Source organism: Manduca sexta, chromosome 17, assembly GCF_014839805.1.
Source record: "Manduca sexta isolate Smith_Timp_Sample1 chromosome 17, JHU_Msex_v1.0, whole genome shotgun sequence".
In the NCBI taxonomy this organism is placed as follows: Eukaryota; Metazoa; Arthropoda; class Insecta; order Lepidoptera; family Sphingidae; genus Manduca; species Manduca sexta.
The window spans coordinates 3,153,691-3,179,291 of NC_051131.1; the positions used below are offsets into that span (position 1 = coordinate 3,153,691).

At 38.7% G+C, this 25,601-nt stretch overlaps 1 protein-coding gene across 1 annotated transcript in view; it reads left to right on the top strand.

Moving 5' to 3' along the window:
* Positions 1–618: 618 nt before the first annotated feature.
* The window catches only part of LOC115443107 (T-box transcription factor TBX6), a 39,568-nt gene continuing 14,585 nt past the window's right edge, over positions 619–25,601 (top strand). The window contains 2 exon segments of the mRNA XM_030168380.2: positions 619–910; positions 11,785–11,902. Coding sequence (XP_030024240.2) covers positions 832–910; positions 11,785–11,902 — 197 coding nt within the window. The 5' untranslated portion in view covers positions 619–831.

The following is a 25,601-nucleotide window of genomic DNA, read 5'->3' on the forward strand; positions in this document are numbered from 1 at the left end:
CTCGTACTTATATGTGTACACATTTTATGTATGTCGTTGTTCACTTATTATTTTGTAACGGAAAAGTTCGTGTCGTAATTGCGTTAATGTATGTTTCTAAACCGAATCAAACTAATTGTAATTGATTTCTTGTAATAAATGCTCCAATGAATATTTTATAGGTTTTTTTTTATAAAAAATGCAATTCGATTATTGAGGTGTTTTTTTTAATAAAGCGAAAGCATTGCTCTAAATAGTTGTAGTGGCATCGGTTATAGCCGGAGGCGTTTGTTTTAAAATATCACTCCATGCATAATATATAAAACATATTTCGTAACATCATGCTAACACACCAGGTTGTATTCGGGTGTAACAATAGGCTTTTATCGATACCTTCGCCTACGCGCCCAAATATAACGTTAAATGTAACAACGGATCCGTCAGGAACGGAGGCGGACGGAAAGCTCGGGGAAAGCATCGCAGGCGCTTCGAGATACGCTGAACTCGCAAAGGCTCTGCCGCCCGCCGCCATTAGTCAGACTCGACCCAATAGCAGCCCTCTAGAAGCAGGGGGCGTGGCCATGCGCACGCGCCGCCTGCGATCACAAACTGCTTCAGTGTAAACGCAGCTGTCGTACCGTTGTCACGTACATCACCAGTTTTTCTTACGTTTGTTTTTAATTATGAACTTATTGTGAACTTCGTGTTTTCTACGGTATTGTGTTGAACGATTTTGAACGTTGTATCCGGGGCGTTTGGTCGTACTCTTGACTTTGCGGCTAAATTATGTTATAAAGTGACTCTAACCGTGGCTGGTATTCTGATTAGTTGTTTTCTTGATACAACACAAGGATGATGATGGATCAGGCACATTTCGGCGAGTATCTCCTGAGGCAGCAAATGCTTCACGCCGCTTCACTTAGTGGACTGCGTAAGTTATATGTTTTGATTATGTTTATGATTGAAGTGGGTTAATGGGCATAATTGGGGCACATAATATAGTATTATTTTTTTATAAAGTTGTATATTTCATGTTTAGAATGATTGTAAAAGAATAGAAACAGATATAAAATATGTTAAAATTTCGTTAAGTAATTATAATATTATGTAAACGATGACAACTTAGGGTTCACATATTACATAAATATTACATACACATTCCTCTTGATTTCTTGCAGTTGTGAGAGTATGTTCTTACAAAATAGGTAGCAATCAAATCACATCAAAACATTTCTAATAAGTAAATATAATTGATAAAAAATACATCACTTACAAGGAATTCTTTCATACTAATTAATTTTGAGGTTAGGTCAAACATTTTAACGAATCGCACGCGCACTAATTATGTAACACATAATAATCGTATTCACAAACATTTACAATATGTTATATACTTATCGCATGTAGAGTTATATATTTATGTTGCTAAATAAAGTCTAAAAGAACTAACGACATTGTAAACACACCTGCGTAATGCATATGTATGTATGTGTGTGTTTTTTTATACTTTTATATTTGTTGTTTTTACGTGTGTGTAGAAAAATAGATGTTTTAATGGTAAAGGCTCGATACGGTCTGTAAATGGTCTTACACTTTTTGTATCAATAGCTATGTTATTTTGAGTCTTGAATTACTGCCTAGAGCGGAATTTAGTTAGTATAATTCGCATGTAATTTATGTTGTAACACATACTTATTGGTTAATAAAATTCAATTATAACCGTAATTAGTAATAATGATGTGTTAAGTAGAAAGAAAATATGAAAAGAGTTCTTAACGTACTTAATTACTTACTTATGTGTTTTCTAATAATTTCTTTTGCACAGCTTTGACATTTAAAGTATTTGATATTTAAGCCTACTCTAAATAGAAGTTACGCGTCAATCTCTATTATTTTTTTTAATATTTATCAGTTTTGCATATTGTGTGTAGTATAAAAAAGGTAATTACTTTTTAAATACATTAGACAGTTTCTAAATGTATTTCATTCAGCATATAACTTATTCATATCATCGATAATTACTGAGAAAACTCTTGTATTGCAAACACTACTTCTGAGCTTTCAAATAAATATAAAAAATAAAAAGTGTTTACCACCTACTGTACAAATAAAACAAAAAATAATCAGGGTTTTATGAAGCAGTTAACCGGTAATTGGGTAGAATTATTATAATTATTTCGTAGCACGTATACGCAGGTACGTTTATATCCTTATCATGTCCTTATAATAAGCCTACAATATACACCTGGTCATTATAATTGTACTTGGGAACTAAGAACACAAATATAACATACAAGAAGCTATTCTAATGTAATGTATGAGCGCGTTGAAATCTTTTCAACGCATGTTTCGGTATACTAAAATTTCTTACTCTCCATACATCAATGCGAATGCATTGTGTATAGATGATACTATTACATAAAAATACATTTATGATATAATTATATGTACATCGATATGCGACTTAAATACTGTTGCAAGATATGACCGCTCCTTTTGCAGGTACTTTCTACCTTTTTTGGGATAGAGGGTTAGCAGAACATTATCTATAAAATGGCATGCTATATTAGGCTCAAAATATTTATCCTTATATACCATTTCCTGAGAAGTATTTAATAATAATTTTCGCTGTAATTATAAGGATATGTTATAATTGACATAATTTCTTAATTTGAACTCTACTATACTCGTAATGAGGTCTTACCAAATATATATTTATATGAGCATCTGCTTCTACGAGAACACTATGCAGGTTTGCTGTAAAATTATACAGAAAAATGTCATTTGTTCAAACAGTTTAATTCCAAAACTTTTTTTTAAGAAAAACAACTGTGACATTACTTTTGTAGCGCTGGATACCGTTTAAATAACTCATACTTAGTTTTTATTACTTCAATCGATTAACGTGAAAAATTATTATGTTTTCTTTAATAATTGTTTACACAAAAATACAATAGTTACAGAATAATAGGTGTTTATACTAGAGCTAATAAGAGTTTACAACAGTGTCGATACATAACTATTAGTACTTAGTATATTTATCTTACTATACGTAATTACACTACTTTAATTTCTAAAAATGTCAATATGTAAACTATTTTTGCAATGATAAATAGGCCTTGCTTATTTTTTACTATAAATGTGAATATCAGGAGTTACTATTTATTAGGTAGAGCTCAGTGGCAAAGGGTCCATATTACCCTATTCCAACCGGCATCTCTTTATATACAATTTACCTAGCATTTAATTATCATTAGAATAATTTGCATACCGCATGTACCTATGCGTATTAGCACCTATATATTGTGTCGGGTTCCTTTGAGAAAATTTCACCTTTCGCCACTGGTAGTGTTATAAACCACAGACTGAACCAAGGAATTCTAAATTCAAAAGCTAAATAAGTCTGAAGCCCTATTATAATTACTCATACAATTCAATTTATTAAAAGCAATAACAGTGCACGGAAAGTGATCAGTATACGTTAGGGAAAAATAAAATATATATATATATATATATATATATATACCCACTACTTCTGCCCATGACATCCAATATATAATTCATAAAGCAATTAAAACTTTATATAAATTCTCATTACAAAACATATCTTCGCCAAGTATAATAATAATAAAATATATAAAAATTATACATTTATTATAAGAACATAATATTAATTTCTTACTTCAACACAAAAAATTGCGTTCGTTATAAAGGCGTTGATTCGCAATTTAACGTTATTATATAATTTTATATAATGAATATTAGTTCCATATAATTAAGTCTTATTCGTCCCAACCAACTCCAAGTTAATCGGCACAATTATCAAAATAAATATATTGAACCTAATTAACTATTACTTTCACATTAAATTTTAAAGCATTAATTTATTATTAGGTACCGTGCAACGATCATTTTACTTTAATACGTCTCATTAAAACTTCTGAGAAGTTAGTGAAAACGTTTTTATATTGCTGGCATTACATCCATTTTGTTTGAGACATAACTCGTCCTCAGAACTCTACCAGATGGACATAACTTGTTTTAAACAGCTAAATAGTAACATACAAAAACATTCGTCAATTTGTCAAAACCGTGACATTTGTCCTGCGTTTTGCCTTATATTACAGTAATTCTTGTAATTGGTTAAGCCGTATATACATAAGAGGTAATTTATGTTTTTGTCACGGGTGGTCGAACAATGTTATATCAACATTGTATTTCTGAAACATCGCGAGAATGCTTGTACAAGTTTGAGTAAAAACTATAAGCGTGTTCCTTTGTATTAGCCCGGAACGTCGATATGTATTTCTTAGAACAATAGTTTAATTCGTAGAATATCCTACGATTAATTGAGCTTGCAACAGTGCATACGATCTTATTAAAATTAATGAGAACAGTATCAAGTTTTTTACCGTTTGGAATGCTATGCCAAAATAATTATTGTAACGTGTAAGCTTATTAACAATTCATACCTAAATGATAAAGGTGACACATATGTAATTATAATTAGCGTAACGTGGAGTTTAGTTGAATTTTTCTTTAATTAAATTAATTAACAACAACTTGTACAGAATAATAATGTAAGGTTGATCGGAAATTAATGTCTTCGGCATTGAGTCTATCTATAACTATTTTTTTATTATGTGCAATAATAAAAATATTACGCTTTATGTTCATTACTTTTTAATTAATGAAAATACTTTGTTTAAAACGTAATTTCCTAATTTATGACATTGATTTTATGAATAAATACTATTTAATTAATAAAAAACTGAATCGGCATTACTGACTTTAGGTCCCATCTAAATAAAGCGTAATTATATGCCTGGAGATAAGATAATGATGCCACTTTACGGAATTTATGGATGCAGTTTAAAATTTCAAATATACACATACATATATAGTACCGAGTCTCTTCCCATAGGGGTAGGCAGAGACTATGGATTGCCACTTTACACGATTCTGGCATACTTCTCTCGCTTCCTCCACCTTCATCAAACTTTTCATGCATCCCCGCCGGTTCAGGCTACTTTTCGCCTGGTCTTTACTAAGAATGACAGATATCTGTCAAATGAAGGACCATTGCGGTCGACCCCTATATATCCCAAATATCTAAAAAATTACAAATATCTACACATATATCAGGCCGGCATAATTCTGTCAACTGCCGAGTGTTAATCATCTCCCGTCAGTCGACATTCTATTGGCCCCACTCCACTTATCATCAGGTACAGAGGGGTCACTTTGCCGCGCCCGTTTCAAAGAAAAATCCAATACTTACCAACAGCCCAGAAAATCACATTTGTGGTCAAAAATTTACTTCATCGTAGCTGTTTTGGCCAAACATAGTAGATATATTTGAGGTTAAAATAGTAGTCGACAAGGTAAATTACCGCACAGTACGTTCGCATGTCACTTGTCATAGAATTGTATCGCAAATTGTGAGAAACAATCTTTGTACAATTTGTCCGATTAGTCCTTGACTCAATTGGACTCAATAAATATCTGACGTGGGTAAAGCGGCAAGTCTGACGCGGTTCTAATTGAGACACGCGTGGGAAATCTAGGTTATTGTAAACACTGTAGTACTACGCGAAAATTATATGTACACAATAGATTTTGCAGATTTTAAAATAGTAAGTTATTTACATATGTCTGACTGCCTCGATGGCTGTATTGCGGTACGTTTGCAGTGCTGAGGCCTCAGGTTCGATTTCCGGGTCGTGCTAAGTGATATATTTTTTTATTGCTTTGAATAACGAAACTTGTCGTTCGTCTGATAGTAAGGGATAAGACCGTCCATACACAGTAGAAACACCATCCAAAAACTTGAATAACAATGTATTGTTTGGTATTCCACTGTGCTTGCAATCCTGACACATGAGTTGTTAAGTGTTATTATGTCCAGTACTTAAACTGGCTACAATGTTCTTCAACCCAGAACACAACAGTGACTGCGCTTCTTGGCGGCAGAAATAGAAATTGATAGATCTCTAAATCTCTACCAATGTTCCATATGTTGAATTTATCCATACAACTAGTTCTTTTAGACATCACACAGACACTGTAAAAATATTTCCAAGGTACCCTTCACTTTAAAATCAACAGCTACTGAAATTGCTGAAGCAACTGTCATTTTCGTAGTAGTTAAGGTTCTTGGCAAATTGATAACGTTTGCGCGGCGCTTTACGGGTCCAATATCAGTCGCTGTTCCCTTGCTTATAAAGGCTTAAGTGAGTACAAAAACACGTTATCGTAATCAGTTTAGACGTGACATGTGCCAGGAGGTAAGTAACGTATAATTGAATATTAATTGCGCACGAGTTTCCACACGACTTGTAAGTCATAGCGTGTTAAGAAAATTTTAGTAACAAATTCCGATACTATTATTTTAAGGACAGTTCTTACTAAAGCATTATTATTATTAGCTATTATTATTTTTATTGTATTTTTTTTTATCACTCCTATCCGGAGGTACAGTTAGCATAAGCCTAAGCCAAGTGCATATGAAAATAATTACGAAAGAAATTTTCGGACTATGTAGCAAGTATTTAGAATAACCGCTTTCTTTAGGAGGATGAAGGTAAGTTTGTAGAAATTTAGAGTGCAGAGACTAACATGGAGTCATAAATAAAATAAAATCAAGAGCTGTATTCATCACGAAGGCGAACATAATTGCACTTATGATAAGTCAAGGTACATGAGAATATTTAATTATTACTTAATTAAATTAGCTTATATAAACAAAGACAATTTATATTGAAAATAAATAAGGAGTGACTTAGGTATGCGCCGGTGGAAGGTATTACAATAAGTAAAATCTTAACAGTAGTAGCATTAAATTGTATAGAGATCTATTGCTAGGTTATTATTATTTATTAGTATAAAGTACATATAATAATGTAACAAATAATAGCTTAGTCTAACTTGTTGTGCTAATAGTGGCTATATAGTGCGGCTGGTGCTTCAAAAGGAAAACCTGATAAACTAATTACAAAAGTATGTTGTTCATACACATTTTGTCTATGTAGAGATTTATTTGTAACCCGGTGTTGCTGCGGTTCAGCTCTTTACCGGATCAAAGTCTCATTGAATATTTAGCCTAACAGTTAATACAGGATAGGGTTGACTTATATGCAAAATTTTATTCAAATTCTTTAAGGCATTTCTGCGTTTATTTCTCTAGCAATTTCAAACACTATTACATTTCTTGTAATATTAGTGCGATATTTTTTTATAAAATGAATACACACGTATTGCATTCATCAAGTATCCTTAATCGAAGGATCCGAGCATTCCAAATAGTTTACGCCGTCCACAATCCTAAACAAATTATACCAGTATCGAAGGTTTATGTTAGTTTTATTAGCCCCGTTGATGAAGCATATCCTGCGTTGAATATCCAGTGGTCGCCACTCGCCACACGAGCTAGATTACCGACCGAACACCGATTCATGTCTGATTTGATACGCACACCAATTATGTTCGAAGTTGGTCGGATCCTATTAAATCTTTTAGTTACACTATAATGTACACTTTCTACTATACGGTAACTCCATATTAGCAGGGCCCTTATTCTGTATGATAGTGTAAACGCTTAACGCGGCCGTGTCATGTTATCTCCGAGAAATGTGCGTGGAATGGTATTCTGTAAGTCAAATTTCTATAGTCCTAAACATGACGCGTTGTGTTACGTGCTTGTTACGCACTGTTAAAATAACGTGCGGGATAGAGAATAAGGTCCCTGTTCTGCGAGCGCAGTAAAGTTACTCCACTGCATCTGATGGTAAGTGTACTGAGATCTCATAGAATGCCGACTGACAAGAGATAATTCCTCAGACACAATTATGCCGGCCTGTTGGAACCGGATATACACAGGCTGATCTCGGAACGCGACACATTTACGTGGGCCACTGTGACGGATTTTGAAAACTGACTTCGTAGTATTAGAATAGAATGGATTTGTATATGTTTTTCTCATTGCCTGTTTTTTTAATTTTCTTTTCACATTTATAAGGGTCTTTAATACATAAGCATGTTATACATGAAACATGACGCGTTTATCTTAAATAATCGTGCAAATAGAAAAAATAGATAGAATTAACTAATAGTTTGCTACAATGATAACATGCTACATGTATTTTTATGTTGTCAAATCTTTGTATGCAGTTGTTTATACATTTCACAGCACTTTTAAATTTATTTGTATTTTACTTAGTACTTAATTGTCTTTTGTTGCTTTTATTTAGGTTTAGAGATCAGTGGACAGTCGCACAAGTATGTTAAATAAATAGTTAAAGTGACTGTGAGACCAACATTTGTCTACAAAAATGTATTATAAAGTATGAAATGAAAAAGGTTCTGAGTAAATATTTTGAAAATTAACAGTCTGTAACAACATTATAAATAGGTATAATATATACTTTTATAACATTCATCCAAATGTGTGTCTAGAATTACTCATCAATTTGAAGTCTGTAATTAATTTAATGTCGGCTAAACACCGTGTTTTATTTACATTGGATGTGAACTCGGTTTTCTCTACGATTTTGATGATAACAATCATCATCATCACTCGCAGGATGTCCACTGCTGAACATGGGCCCCCCAAAGATTTCCAGATTGACCTAATGGAAGCGGCCCGCATCTAGCGACCTCTTACGACTTTTATAAGGTCATCTGTAAACCTCGTGGGTGGACGTCCAACGCTGTGCTTGCTAGTTCGTGGCCTCCACTCCAGAAGTTTCTTGTCCCATCGGCCATCAGTTTTGTCAGCTATGCCCTGCTCACTGCCACTTTAGCTTGTTAATCTGATGGGCTATGTCAGTGACTTTCGTTCCTCTACGGATCTTTTCATTTCTGATTTGATCACGTAGAGAAATAGCAAGCATGGTCCTCCATAGCAATATATGATAACAACAGTTAAAATAAATTAATTAACAACTATTACTATACTAGAAACATACAATAAAAAATAGAAAACTTTTCCGCACTAAGAGTGCGCATCGATATTTATGTTTGATCACCCGTGACCGCGTTGATTTGTTATTTCAAAATATATTTATTATTTTTTGCCTTTTTTCCATCGCGTCTAGCGAGCTAGTCATCATTACCAGAAACAAATGAAGGAGCTTGTCTAGATTACTTTTGGAATTGGATAACGGTATAAAATTTGGCATGCATTCGCAATATATACTTATGTAATGAGTTAGTATCTTCTCTTTTATGGTTATGATTTGAGATATAAAATCATAATTGACTTTAATATTGAGTACTGTTATAAAGAAAAGGAACAGTTCGTTGTTTTGTCACGATTTATTTATTTGTGACTAGCTTTTGCTCGCGGCTTCGCCCGCGTGAAGGTGTTTTCCAGGATAAAATTCCACTGTTTGATAAAAGTCTTGCTACATATTTTCCCGGTACTTATAGGTTCAAACTAATTTTATCCCCAATCTATAATTTCAGTTCAATCAGTCGAAAATCTAAGAACATTTATACAAACTTTCATCCCCTATTTTATCCCCTTAAGGGTAGAATTTATCAAAATCCTTTCTTAGGGGATGCCTACGTCATAGTAGCTTTATGCATGTAAAGTCTTAGCCCGATCCGTCCAATAGTTTGGGCTGTTCCTTGATATATCACTGTCAGTCACCTTTGAGTTATATATTATATTAACAACTGAAGTTAGCTAAAATTGAGTTTCTCGAAGCCGACCACTATTTATGTACTATGTATTTTGAGACTATGCAATTTTGTCGCGTTCGCGATTCACTTTCACTTTTGTTGAGTTTCAGAACGCGATATTAGATCCTCCAACGCGCACGCGAATTTGAACTTTATGCAGCGGTAATAAATTACAAATTGACTCTCCATTTTATTTAGAAAACGTTTGTATGGGAAATAGAAAAATGCTGTTTTGAGGATTTTCCCGGCAATTATTCGAATTTTTCTCACCTTTTAAATCTTCCCTAGACCTCCACGAATAATTCAAGACCAAGATAAGATAAATCCGTTCAGCCGTTCTCGAGTTTTAGCGAGACTAACGAACAGCAATTGATTTTTATATATATAGATTATTGTTCATCCAATACAGCGTGTAGACAGAATTAATGAATTATTTTCTTGTCTATATGGTAACGTATAATTTATTTCTAGTAAAATATAATTTCGTCATGTTTAACCAATCGCCTTCCTGTGAAATGATCATTTGCATCGCAAAAAGATAAACGTTCAAACAAGTTTTCCTTATCTATAAGACCGCTTTTTGTCCGGTCACATTACGGACAATTAAAAAAAACCGTGCGCTAGAATTTGCGTGTATGCAAACAAGACGCGATTACTTGCAAGTGAATGGTGTAATACATTAATTACCCAATGCGTTTTGTTGTAGAATGTACAAGGACTGATAAATCGGCGGCGCTTTGATCGGACCAGTCACGCCCCGCCTCGCAAAACGCGTATAAAATACAAATATTAAACATCAAATCGACGGACAATATCGTCTCATTAACGTCGGCGGACTCTAGTGAGAAATTCGGCTAACGAGGCAATTAATTCCTTTTATTATTGCGGCATCAAACAGTTAGGTGTCCATGGTCTTAACGGTGCCTTTAGGAAATTTAATCGTTTGCCAATTTGCCAGTCTACATGGCAATATTTTGTACATTTTGAGTTTTGAATATAATATTGATTTACTACTAAGCAAGCGAGTTTAATGGTGTGCAGTGTTTATTAGCACTGTTCATTGATTCGTGGCTTCATTCAGAAGTTTATGTTAGACAGTCTTCGGGTATTAAACGTGCGTTTGTAAATATAGGCCTCGTTCTAATTACTATCGTACTAATGACGTCGGCCATGACTTTTATATTGTACTAGGCATAAAATCAACTTTCAGACACAGAGTGGGGTTTTGCCTACAATACAGAAAACTATAGTTTGATTGTATTAGGTAAATATATTTGGGTAGAGTGGAAAATCTTTCTAACAAAGTATTGAAATAAAACTCCAGATAACTCTGTCGTGAATTACAAATATGCATAATCAATGCATTTTATTTATCATCTTTACTACCCCTAAAAATGCAGCTTCGCATTTTTTATTAAAAAACAATTCTTATCATATATAAAATCTTTGCATAACTTTTTGACATAAACAAGATATGCTTAACGTGTCAGATATGCATCAAAAGCCGTTATAAAAATTTTGAAAGACACGAAACAGCATTGGGACTAATACAAAAAAATTATTAAGACATCCATATGTCATTCAAAATATTAATATCTACTAGCTATTCTTTACACAGTCCTAAAAGAACTCTTAGAAATCTGTGCTCTTATCCGAAAGAACATCCAACGCTTCGTTATACTTAGGTATAATAAGTTTCAAATATATTTTGTAGGATAAAACGCAATAAAACTCACGTAGAACGAGACTAATATTTATTAGCACGGTCCGGGAACATGTAGGGTCCCATTACCCTAGACTCCTTTATAGATATTTCTACTTACATATATTTACTACTACTTATATGTACGTACTATGTTATGCTCGCGGCTTCGCATGAAGGAGTTTTCCAGGGATAAAAGTTCTAGGGACTAAAACTATATACTAAATCCGTTCAGTAGATTTTGTGAAAATCCATAACATACAAACCGATAGCTTTTGGGGACTTGGTTTTATAATATGTATAGATATACCATACTATTTTATTAATTTAAACTTCCCACAAGTAGATAAATTTCTTTATCAATTATTGCCCAGTAATTGCTATACATCCCTTGCGTACTAATCTGTGCATGTTTCTAGAACACCGCATGGGCGCGGACGCAGAGCCGCCGGCGTGCGATGCGCGGCTCCTCAACGCTGACCTCTGGCGGAGGTTCCACGACATCGGCACCGAGATGATCATCACGAAAGGCGGACGGTGAGTACAGGATTCAATTCCTACCACAGCTAGCAATGTATTTTTTATATAGGTTTTAACCCTACTGCAAGAATGTCGACTGACGAGAAATGGTAGTCGTCGCCAGTCGCCACAATTATGCCGATACGTTTGAAACTAGTTATACAGGGGCTGATCCTGAAATGCGACACGCGTACGTGGACACATGGGCTTCTGTGGTGGGTTTTATACCTTGTGTTCGGTGGACGATATCTTGGTGGATACAAATATTCTACCACCAACAATATTATGAATTTCCATCTCTACATCACGCTAATGTAGAATTTGTGAGTTTTGATACTTGCTCGCTATTTGTTTATCCAAGACATGAACTACCTGTGTTTTAATTTTCATGCAAATTCGTTCAGGCGTTTCTGTGTTTATTTCTAATAAACATCTAAACCTTTTCACGAACATGCATAATATTAGTAAGGGTTAAGGTAAGAGTTCGAAATAAGATATGATTCACTTGACCTATGTACTTAAAAAAATTATATTTTGAAGACTCAACAAAACAATATTCAAAAACTAAATAGTATTTATGTGAAATGACAAGATACAATCTCAAAAACCAATTTGCCAAAGTACTTACGATCCCTCTGGTAGCGTGGATTATATTGATGGTGATAGAGAGAAACAAAAAAATTCAAATTTAAATATTTAAAACTGTTCCAAATTGTATTTTGTCAACAAGGGAAACTCTTATTGAGCTTCTTACAGATAAATTCATTTAGATCCATTCAGTACAACCTAACCAATATTGCAACGCTGATTTTTAATGACCTGGGTGAAGGAAGGACCTGGGTGGCATACGTATAAGTCGTATATTAAACTTATATAATATACCTCGAGGCTCTGTTAAAGAAGAATGGCATAATAAGTAGTTATGTATCCAACGTAGTTAATCTTTCCCTGAGAATCGTACAACCAATGCTTAAAATAATTGCAGTTCATAGTCTTAAATAGGAGAATTCAATTCTTTCGCATGGTTACGAAATCGACAATTATGTTTAACATAATCACATATGCCATATCGCAAATGTCGATGAAACATCCCATGACTGAGGTCGTGATCTTACTCAAATACGTGAATGTTTAATACGCAGAGTTTTTTTGTATTCCGTATCTAAGATACTGTTTATTGACCATATTTTATTAGCCAAACTTTACCTCAAATTTCTTACAAGAAGACCCAGTTGTTTTTAAGTTACAGATACCCGATAGGTAAGCTAGAAATATTTCGCTTTATAAATTACTATGAAATAGATAGTAGCTCTAGTTAAATGCAACAACTTAATTAGTGGGGAGTTGCTTGAACTAATTGCTAAAATTGACATTAGTATCCCCCGGTCTACAGTCCTTACGCTGTCACTAGACTAAAGAACCGATAAAAAAGAATGTAGTTTAAGTACTAAAAGAGACACAGAAGCTATCAACCAAGTATTTGAAGCGCGTAGGTAATTACACGTTTCATATCTAAAACAGTTTTTACGCCAACCACCATTTCAATTAAATTGCGCAGCTGTCGAAATCCAGGAATCGATTTTTACAAAAACACATTACTCGTAATAAATTACAAAATAATAACAAAAACTTAACGTAAACCCATTAGGGCTGCCGAATCTGACGCGGGGCTTGTTAACGGATAATTTGGAGACGGGCGGACCTCCGTCATAGACTAAACAAACAGCTGCGCCCACGGCAATTTGTGCATTTCTCTAAATGGCCGAGCACAAATTACACCTTATTATAAGCTTGTTTGCTTTACGACGGTACCCCTTCAATTATTTTTTTCGTGATCGGTAATGTGGGGCGAGCAGTGAAGAAATTACAGAGTGGTCGCGATGTCGGCGCCTCCGCCCTTCCCGCGAGCTGGAGCGGTCGCCGCGGCCGCCGCGCGGACCCACCGCGCGCTCGCCGTGTGCGACGCGCCTCGTTATTAGCAGATGGCAGCCCCGGGGGCGTACTTACTGCCCGACTTACCTTCCGATCGCTATGTACTTGGAAAACGTTCATTACATTATGTGTACTAACGTTATAGTAACCCGTAAATACTTTTATGTTCATATTCTCCTTATTGTCAACATTTACGTTGCGGTAAAAATATAAGTTCAAGATTATATTTTGATATTGGTTGAGTTTAATCATTCTAAGAATATTTATATCAAATAGACTTTTTTGATTCCCAAACTACACTGCTTTCTTGTTTAATTGGCAATCTAATTGAGTAAGAAAAAGTTGTTCCCACGATACACTGTTCTTAACGTTTTCTGTTCTTTTGAAAACATGGCTAATGTAATGTCGCTTCAATTGCTCGTTTATAATGAAATGTTGCAGAATTTGGTTCAGATCAGTGTCAGATCGTTTTAATCGCTAATTGGCCAAATAAAAGAACACATTGGCGATGTTCAGCATATCTTTTGAACAAAACCGACTTGACATCGTGTTACACGCATGTTTCCATGGCGAATACGGAGAGTAGCGAGGGCGATTGTGAATGTACGTCACGTTCGTTCGAATTCTGTCGGAATTAAACATGAAAATATTTCGTAATTAATGGCGTGTAATTAGCTTTGGGAGCGCATCGTGGCATCGTGTGGAGGCCACGCTCTCGTTAAAGGGCGCGCAAAAAGCGGGCGCGGCTTGCAAGCGGCTCGCAGGCGACCGGGCTTGGTGGCCGGGCTCGGCGGATGGCTGTCATGCGCGATGGATGTAGCGACGCGCCTGCGCACTGTCCACGTTTTTGCGCCGGTTCGCGGGTAATTAGGCCGGCTCATCCGCGCTCCTGTCATCTCCTACACGTTTTTTTGGCGCGGCCGCCGGCGCGGACCACCGCGCGCCCGCTCCACTTACATTCCGATAATTTACCGCTTTATCCGGCGTTTGGTGAATCTCGTTAGTTTGGCCCGCGCGCGCCCGTCTACGGGTCACTTTTGTTTGTTTTGTATTAATGATGCCGCGCGAGGCCGGGGGCGCGCCGGCGCCGGCCCCGGCGCCACTCCGAACCAAATAGCTCAAAAATATTTCATGCATTTCTCTTATTGAACACTACACTAGTGAGATGCAGCAAGGATGCTGTAATTGAGTTATAGTTTTGGTCGCCGCAAGCGCACGGCGCGGCTCTAACAGTTCAAATTGGTGAGTGTAACTGGATGCTTTTAGTTGCAGCTCAAACAGTGTTAAAAGCCATTGCTCACTGTGTTCTTTATCCCAACCTGTAGGAGGAGCGGCCGAAGGTTTGATAGTGAATTGGATGCGCAAACAGTGGATTTGGGCGGTACGTTTGTGCAAGCGGGTTGGCCGGCGCGCCAGCTCGGAGTTAACACCTGCGCAGGCGCGCGGCGGCGAGCGGCGGCCATGCGCTTGCTCTGTGTGTTAGTCTAAGATTTGTAGTAACACTCTTCCCAATTTTCCCACCTGTGCATGGCTGTGTAAATTGCCCCGTATATAGAAAAGGTACACACTGACATGTGTTACTTGCCTGCTCTAAACAGGTTCTCTTTGTTTGCATACAGACGTGAACAACGCACGTCTTTAAGTACATATTTTAATTGGCCGTACCACACAGTGCGGCGGTAAAAGGCTCTTCTTTTGAATTGATACATCTATTTGTTGTCAAGTAAGTTATCATGTGAATTGATATATCTAGAATTTTATTGAAATACTTCAGTGTATCAGTAGCGTTAGAGCAATAACATATGACATAAATAACTTTTGTTCCATATATCAGTATGTAGCGCCTCATTGCTGTGGTCTGTCGTCCTGTCAGTGTTTCAACACAGACGTACAATAAAGCAAACAACAACTAAACTGTGACACGTTCCATCTGTTCCACGCCGTGTTCCGAGATAATACTTAACCCTCAATAATCGACGTACAAACAAACAACGGGTCGGAATAGAGTGTGTTATTTATTTTTTCTCAAAACCGAAATATGACAAATGGGCGAGGCGCGGCTGGCGCGGCGGCGACGGGCGCGGGCGCAGCGCTCCGGCGCACCGCTCGCGTGTCGTCGCGCGGACCTCCCGCCATTTTAAAAACAAACATACTACACAAAAACTCGTTATTTATTCTCGTGTTATTCGATGGGAAGGGCGCGCCCGAATTCGCTCGAAAAAATCATAAGTTATAATTAAAAACGTCTGCGTCCGTCCGGGCCAGGTACCGGTGCAGTGCCGGCGCTATACTGCGGCGCTGGCGACTTTCTCGCGAGGAAATTCATCTAGTGCGAGTAAATCACGCGTGACGAGAAACACGCGTGTGAGTTGTTCCCGGCGGCGCGGCGCGGCGCGGCGGAGGCTCACCGCTACGAGATAAGGAGCGCAATCACATGTCGAATCAGTCACGAGCACGATTCTTATAAACGAGCGTAAGCCCATTCCGGCGCTTGTTTTAACAGAAATACCGATTAATTGATTCGATCTGTGTAGTAATTAAAATGGGTGATTAGAGCGCGGGGAGCGGCGGCCGGCGCCGGCGCCTCAAAGCGTCGCCGCCAACATTCCTTTTGTTTTACCACGGCTCGATTGTCGCCTGCGTGGTGCGCGCGGTTGTCGCGCGTCCCTGTCGCTCTTGAGCGCGGCGCCGTGTGTGCGAGCGGGAGGCGCGCGGGCGCCGACCTCCTGCGGCGCTGGCGGCCGCCCGCCGCGCGCCCCGCCCAGGCCACGCAGCACTAATAATCAGATTATGACAGCCGGACGTCTCCCGGCCGCTCCACACTCCGGCCACCTCATCCTCTACACTCGTCACATTTCAATGTCACATGCTAACCTGACATTAGAATTTCTCCGCTGATCTGATCAGCAGACACGATGAGATCTTGAAATCGGGCCTGACATAATGCCTCTTTGTTGTTCAGCTATGCGAACAGACGTGACGACTGTGTGCAGCGAACGCTAATTAGCAATCAGTGCCGTTTGTCACACGCAAGTATTGACGAGCAAGATGAGTGAACGTCCCAGATTGGCGACGCAAATGTCACGCTGTCGGCAATCGTCATTCGTCGCCGGCGCCCGTGCAGTGGGGGAGTCCGTAAAACAAACTTGTTTGTACAATTTGTACTTGATAGAAAACGTTTAATTTAATGAAAGCTTAGATGAAATCTTTAATGTCATGTGTTTAAAAATGTAGTGTCATCGATTGTAATGGGTAATTCCGGAGAGGAGGGTCCCGGGAATCCGAAGCACGCGCCGAATGGTCGCCGCTTCACCGCGCCGCGGCCGCACCGTGATCATATCGCAATATCTCCAGAGAATAGCCCGCTGCTGACACGCCATGCTCTTATGTATGCAACGTCGCTTTCCATTGCGGCGCTTGAGTCGCGTTCCAGTTAAGGCTCTGCCAGAAATCGTTCGATGTATTATGAACTACACGAAACGGTCGCTCGTTCATTTCACGAGCTGAGTTGAGCGATCATTGGAACCGCACAGTCATCGGCGACTCCCGCGCCTTCGCGTCCCGCCCAAACTAAAACAATCGACGATCGTGGAAAAAACAAACACCGCCACGATAATTCCAATTTGGAATATAAAAAATATGCGCTCGGCTCAGTGGAGTGGCGCACGAGTCGTTTTTTGCCGCACGACAGAGGTCTGATGATAATTTCTCATTTGGTTATAACATTTTTGTCGGTCTAAACGTCGTAAATTCCACGAATAATTTAGTAAAGAAAGTGGTCGTGTTGATGATGTTTTGTTTTTATGGCGCCAACGAGCAGCTCGGGTTAGATCGGTATCTACCGATACAAACGTTTAACCCATGTTACTCAGAATCGGGAATTATTCTCACGGCCTCGTCTCCGGTTTGCCACATAACAAATTGTGATCTTAAGAACGACGTACGTACTTAACACATGCTTTGATTTTTCAATATGGTGAGGTCATTTTTGCATTTCAAATATACCATTATTATAAATAACATGACGCATGAAAATATGTAGGATAAAAAGCTTGTAGCTCAGAGATGCGATCTCATAACTGCGTACGTGTTCATATTCCCGGGTGTCCATGTCGCGTCTCCGGGAAGTATGATCGTTAGTGATTCGTCCAGGGAAGGGTGCGTCGTCCATCACAACGCTCGTAAAGCCGCGGTAGCGTCAGAAAAAAGGATTTGTTACATTTCACGCAACATTCATCACTAATTAACCGTGCACACGTAATTTTATAACACTTTATAAATATTAATAGAAATTATGAAAGGCTACGCTTTTCAATAAAATCTTGATAACTTGATATTTCTATTAGTATCAAGTGACACGATAGTTTTATTATCACTTGATCAATCTGGAGGTTGCGTAACAAATAGCAAAATATAGCTGCGACACTACGCAGTGGAAAAGGTTAGCAAGACGGCAAATACATGATAAGATCTTCAAATACATAATTAATACAACAAATTTGAGCATTTTATAATTTTCTCATATTCCTAACATAACTGTATTGCTACCAATATAAATCAATACCCAATGTGAAATACAACACTCAAACGAGGTTTGAGTAATATCTCAGGTATTGTTGATGACATTAGGGTGACAATCACGTGTCAGTGTGGCGCGGCGTGGGCGCTAAGCGGGTGGCTGACAACTGCAGTAGGCAAGTCACCCGCTCGTGCGGCGATACCATCGCGCCGCATCGCGACATCACGCGCCGATGCTATCGTCGGGCTACCGAACTTAACGATAACCACTCCCGCATCGCCCTCCCGCCCTCCGGCCTGGGTGCCCGACCGACGCACGATTCTCTAATAAAACTGACCTCCCTGTGACATTGTATGCCGCTTGTGAGAAGATTATTGTCGTTGCATCTCAACTGCCATAATAGGGTGGGCCATGATGATAAGACCTGGGAAAGGGGTACAAAGTCGTCTTGTGTTGTAAAAGTTCAATTTCGTATTTTTTTACATTTCTAAAGATAGCATTGGTGTGGATACTGCTCCGCTACGATTTCTCCATAGATTAATTAAAGTTTTCGTGCTAACTACAGTCGCATCAGCTGGCTATGCGTTAATTTAAACCCCCTAACACGAACATAAGCAATCAAAATGATGCGACATTGATTAAAGAACACGCAAATACGAGGAGACGCGGCGACGAGACTTCAAAACACATTTCCTTGAAATACGTAACAACAGTTCAATGTCAATAGCGCGATGCGATGTCGCAAGCGTGGCAAGTGGCAACTGGCAACTCGCGACGCCCACTAATTGCGTTGATGTGGGTGACGGATGACGAGCGGCGCGTTTGATGCGCATGCGCATATTACAGCCTCGACGCGATTCCTCGTACTGCTGACGCGACTCACGCGCCGGCCATCAGCGACACACTTGCTTTTTTTTCCTAAGTCGCCAAAATGAAGGGTAACAATATAATAAATAGCAACATCCATGGTTCGAAAGCGCTTTGCCAATAATGATAATATTCCATAACCAAAAGTTACAACATAACGACGGATCATCATTTCATGTTGGTGAAATCAATAACCCTGTAGTCTAAATTACAATTACCTAGTTGTGTAGAGTCCTTGAATTGCAAACAGTCCTAAGTTCAATATTTCAAATAATCACTGGAGATTAATTAACATCCTCGTTCTTGGAAACTGGTAAAATATACTCATTTTATAGTATTCATATTGACTTCATATTGAATTCTCAGAACTTGACAGAACCATATTTATAGCGTTAAACGTGCCCGACCCTTACTTCATACAGGATTTCCAATGTCCACAAATGTTATCTTGATACTAAGAAGACCTAACCGTGCATACCTAGGTAATTAAACTCGTCAAACTTGCTACAATTCTCAGAAACAAAACTGGGAAGTGTTTTCGTGGAATCCCGAAACAGAGTCGTCATATGTAAACAAAGTTTAGTAATCTGTAGTCAGTACTGAGTGCCGACTGTCGAGCGCTGACCCGCGGCCTGCGGCCTGCGGTGCCGCTCTGTAGACGCTAGCGGTTCTTGCTTGCACCACGCACACAGAATTAATATCAATTAACACACGCGGGCTTAATTGTGAATCGGGCGCGGTTCGCGTGCGGCGGCCTCTTTGTCGGCACCACAGAGCCTCCTGCGTGCGCGCAGCTTTAATTCGCAGCCGTATCTTAACCCTTCCTCGAAAAGCTTCCTAAAATACAAGCGCCGTTCACTTCCCGCAACAACCGATACTCGGCTATATTACAACGACATACGTTCGCAATTAGTTAACTATGAACGATGATAGTCGCTTCTAGGGATCGCGGCATCACGGTACGACGAGCGAATATCCTGTACTTGATTGATTGAACGTTGGAGCCCGCTACCGAGTTCGCTGAGTGTATCGTTTGAGGAGTTGCCTCGCTCGAGCTCGGGGCTCGCGCGCTATTTTGCAACGCAATTAATTACTTTCACAATAGTGCACGGCCATCGACAATCCTTACGTAAAGACATTAACCAAACGAATGTTTAGATAAAGCTTTATCTCGCCGCCACTCACGAATTTATCGTACCTCTAAAGACAAATAAAAATATGACTTATTAAAATTCTACGGCTACTATCGACTCGATCTTTTATCTTAGATAAAAATCACCGCTTTTCAGACGATCATCAATTCTTTGCTTATGTCGCAGCTTTGACAGGATTATAATTAGAAACTGTCCGTCCTTATGGGTTGTCGTTTTTAATGTCGCTAGTCGGTCCCATACTGCGCTCGCATTTCATTAACTCAAATGTTAAAAAATTGGGAGTTTCTCATAAAACGGCGTGATTTATGCCGGGTCGGGAGCTAACGAGCGATAGCCACTGGTCGGCCGGCTCTGTGCGACCCTCGCCGTCACCACCTCGCCGCCGCGCTCGCCTTATCACATTTACATAAGATTTACATTAGCACGGCGGTTTTCAAAAGCGTTTATTCATAGTAAGCTGATTGATCGAGCAATTAACTTCTTCACGCGATATAACACTCTATTCGGTGTCTTTATTTCGAATCGGTAAACGTTGCCTTACAGTTTCGCAAACTTTGATGATAAAATCAATAATGCTCAATCCGACACGGTATGTGCAACGAGCGGCGAGGAGAGCTCTCATGTCGGCGCAACAATGTTACAGTAATAAAACGTCGTTAATTTTTAATTATCGAGTTTCGCATTCGGCAAAATGTTGAGATCGGATGAGTGCGCAATGTTAACGATCTGTTGTTTTTGGCCGGTGTCAAGTTCGTAATAGGGTGTAGATGCGGCCGGGAGATAAGCTTTGTGTTGCGGCCGCACAGGCGGGCGGCAGCGGGCGGCCCGGAGCGCCGCAACTCGACGAGGCACAGCCCCGGCCGATGCACCGACTGTCAACTAAATTACACTGCGTTTGTCGGACCCTCCGTTCGCAATTTACGAGCAACAGGCTTTGAGCCACGCGCTGTGCCGCGGCGCCGGCGCCTAAAAAGGCATTGAATTCATTTCACACTTTCTCCTTTAAGAACATTAGGACTTTGAACATTTGCATATGAAAGGTTTTAACTTTGCCGAAATCTGTTTTTTTTGTGTATTTTTACCCCGTTATGTGGCCAAACTTAATAATATCATAAATAACATTTAAGACTAATCATATTTTACTTCTGCATGATTTTATGATATGAATATGATACTGTCAATATCTCGTATGTAATTTTAGCGAAAGAATGAGGAAAATGCCCCACGACAGCAAGTCTCCGAGGTGGACGTCTAATGTGCGATACTAATATTTCCGACATGACTCCAAGACCGATTACAATCTGGAAACACGTTTAAAATTAACCCTTTGAATTTAAAACACCTTGTATATATTAAGATTGTATGCCATATCATGAGTATACCCAGATATGTATAAGAGTATTAATGCAATATTATGAAACCTAACCGATCAGAACCAGTCACAATTAGATATAAAATTATTGCTACAACCATATAAAGTAATGCAACTCGGCAACAGCGTAATTACTCAAGATACGTCGCTGCTCGCCCCCGATCTATACATACGGGTTACATATTTATTTAACGTTAATATTTCATGTTTATAATTACGTGCTACTGTAACGACATCGTACTAAATAATTTACGTGGTTATTAATAAAACCAATCAGCGGCCAGCGTAAGATCAGAAATTAATTGAGGCGGTTACCTTTAAAGATAGCTTACAATCTGCTGACCAACTTGTTCGACTTAATGCTACTGTTGCGCCTTCATTGCGTGCCTTTCTGCAGTGACTGGACTATACAAAAATAGTTGAAGATATATAAGTTTCAAACGCGGTATGAAATTATGGAGAGCAATTAATTTTGCGATTACGAAGGGTTATAATTAAGTGATTATTTTAATGAAAATATGAATCAAAAGTTTAATTTATAACACGATAGCTCATGCTAAAGTATAAGTATATATAAAATCTTTTTATTCTGTTACCATCTTATTATTAGATCTAAGTATATCTCAGATATAAATATAGTTTTAGAAAATCAAGAAACCGTATACTACACTGATTTCAAACCAGATATATCTGCGTACAAGCGGCGTGCAATTGAAATGCAACGCTATGTTTATTGCGTAAAGAGGCGCCGACGCGGTGATTAAAAATTTCCAATTTCCGCAAGAGCGGGCGGCGTTGTTTGGGGCGGCTGTAAATTTGGCGATGCGCATAAACATGTCGCGCAGGTGCGCTCGTCTCGATCCGCTTTGTCCTTTGTACGAGGCCTTGCGGCGCCTTTCTCCTTACCTCTTGGCTTTCACCAGTAATCGGGACCGTCGTCTTTATAGGTTTCTAATCAATGAATACATTCTAGTCTTGGCTTAGTAAAGATAATAGTTAAAGATCATGCTCAGTAATATAAGAAGGAGAATTCAAGTCAATAATTTTGAATTTATAACGTAAGCATCTAACCACCTAAATACATCAGTTTCTAGTTAGATTTGCTTCCTATATTTATGACAACTTTTCCTTCGCTCGTGAAAAGTTGTACGCATTTTCCATTCACTGGTTTTTGCTCGTAGTTTTTTTGCTTGACACCCTTCGGCGAGCGCAGGTTGCGCAGTTTTTGCCGCCACCTGCAGCTCGTCCGAAAACGACCCAATGAAATAAAACTTTTTTGTATCCATCGTTATGATTGAAGGTATTGTCGCTGATTTTAAACAAAGGACAAGAGATAGGGGGCACCCATCAATATGCTAATACCAGTTTACATCTCAGGAGACGATTCCGAGTCGTTTTTTGTGCTCATCGACCGAATCACCAAATTGGTTTATTTATTTAGTTACGAGCATATCCCTTTATGAGCAGTTTGTTTGGTTTGCGGAGGCAAGCTCGGGAAGAATATGTTTGGTATGATTTAAAGAATGCCATATTTGTTCAAAACATAAACAACCTTTTGTAAATCTTTGTTAGCGTGTCGTCCATCTGTTCGCTTTTAAATTGTATAGACATAAAAATATCTGATTAGATTATACTGTTTTTTTTAATGTTTGGCGTGTATGAAGTGCATTGTTTTGCGTAAGACAGATTATCGTTTTGTAACATGCGCGTGGGCCATTCACAGGCTATGTAACTGTTTACGAAAAGTTCAGCAATAAACGTTCAATGCGGAAAGCGGAACCACGCAAAAAATAATTCCTGTATCCAATGAACTCGACATTAACGAGATTCGACGCAGATTAGCGTAATGTAATTGAGATACGCATTGAGGTAAAACTTTAATTGGAATTGAGTCACGTTTTTTATCAGTATAAGGTTTGGTGAAACCTTTTAGATACGTATATATATATACAAATATTTGTACGCGCGTAAGGAGCGCGATTCTCACGGCCCGCTCTCACAGTCCGAGTGAACAATTTGACACTTACAGGTGTACGATTTTTTATGGATGCAGACAATGGCGGCGGTGTTTACACTGGCCCACATCTGGGCGGAGGAAAAAACCGGCCGGACCTCTCGTATGAGCGCTAATGAGCGCAGTACCCGCCGACCGCGCCGGGTCCTGCGAGCGCGGGCTGGCCCTCCGACTGTTTATCTAGCGAGTTACAGCTCGTGTGAGGGAACGCAGATGGCACCGGGGACAAGGACGCGTCTGTTCTCTTAACGACTGTCTCCTCCACGCTGAACTTGACGATAAAAAGCCAATGAAATTAGCAGTAAAGATAACTGTCCGTCTATAGGGGTAGGTTATGGTACACGAGAACGTTAAACGGTACTAAACAACACTCATTATCTGTCATTCATGTTTATTTATGTGTGAAGTGTACCGAGATCATTTCTGCGTTCGGGCGCTTTGGGAATGTACTGGCAAGCTCGACCGCGCTGAGTGAAGAACGCATCATGAAAGGCGCCGATTCAATGAAAACTAATTCCGTGAGCGGCGCGCCTAACGTGCGCTCTGTGATTTCAAGTCGCGGTATTTACATAGCATTCCTCACAGGATGCAAAACGGTGCAAATATTAAGTTGTAATATAAAACTGAGCGTGCACCGGATCGGTCCGTTTCAACATTTCGAGTGCGGATGCTAGAGCGGATATGACAGTTTCTTGGCTCGGCGTGTAGCTGTTAGCGCCCCCGTGGGGCAATTGGCGAGTTGTTACCGATTTACGACCCACTCTAAAGTTTATTCAAGGCGATTTTGGTGGTCCCATTGTGTTCGCTAAGTCCCTACCCATCGCGGCCGAGGGCAAGTATCAGCGGCTTAACGCTCTCGAGAGGCCTTTTATGGCGGCGCATTTTTATTGTATCTTTATTTCATTTGCATTCTCGTTTAAACGATATCGTAAACAAAATGCTTTTATATCGACTTTAAATGCCGAAATTATATTCTTAACACTACTTTTCGTTCGAGACATGTTTGCCGCCGTAAACGTATTGATATTGTTCACTCTATTTGCGCGTACGTAGTTTAGATTGTGCGTATCGGTGAGTTTTGTCGGCGCTGTATTTTGCATTGCATTTTGCGCGTTGATCGTCACCTCTTTGTCGGCGCGAGCGATGGACACAAACGGGCCGATAAGTGGACGAGAGCTGATAACGGGCGCCGCCGAACGGTAGCTGAGTAAAGGGATTTGTCAATGTACCGTCAACACAGACAACGCATCGACCGTGCACTATACTAACACTTGTCTATGTATGTACATATAGAATGTTTACTGTCATTGAGAAGCTCCTGAACAGTGTTTAAGCATTATCGGACTATTGAATGAAAGATATTATTACATATGCGTATATAAAATTATATTTATTTCTTTTTACGACAACGGATTTCTCTTGTTTCATAACCCTTGGTTTTATTACAAAAATATTTATCGCTATTGTAAAATTTTATATCATATTTAAATTAGCCATTTCGGAACTTAGAAAACAAAAGAAACCATGTAATTTAAATGAGATAAACTTTCTAGTAGATAATTTGTAATATTTTAATAGGTACAAGGTTTTTTATGATCTGTGTAAAAACATTAGAAGGTGAGGTGAATATACGAGGAATATCTTTAAATAAAAAAACCGTTTTATATTTTTAATATAAGTAATTGTTGGTTTTACTTTATGTTAACATTTTATGGTGTTAAATGTTGACATTTTAGATTACATATAAAAGCATCCAAGCCATTTTTTAACAAAAGAAAATAAGTTTTATGAATTTGAGGAAGAAGACACATTTTTCTTTGCACTCATACCACAGATGCTAAGCCCTTGAAAACCAGATT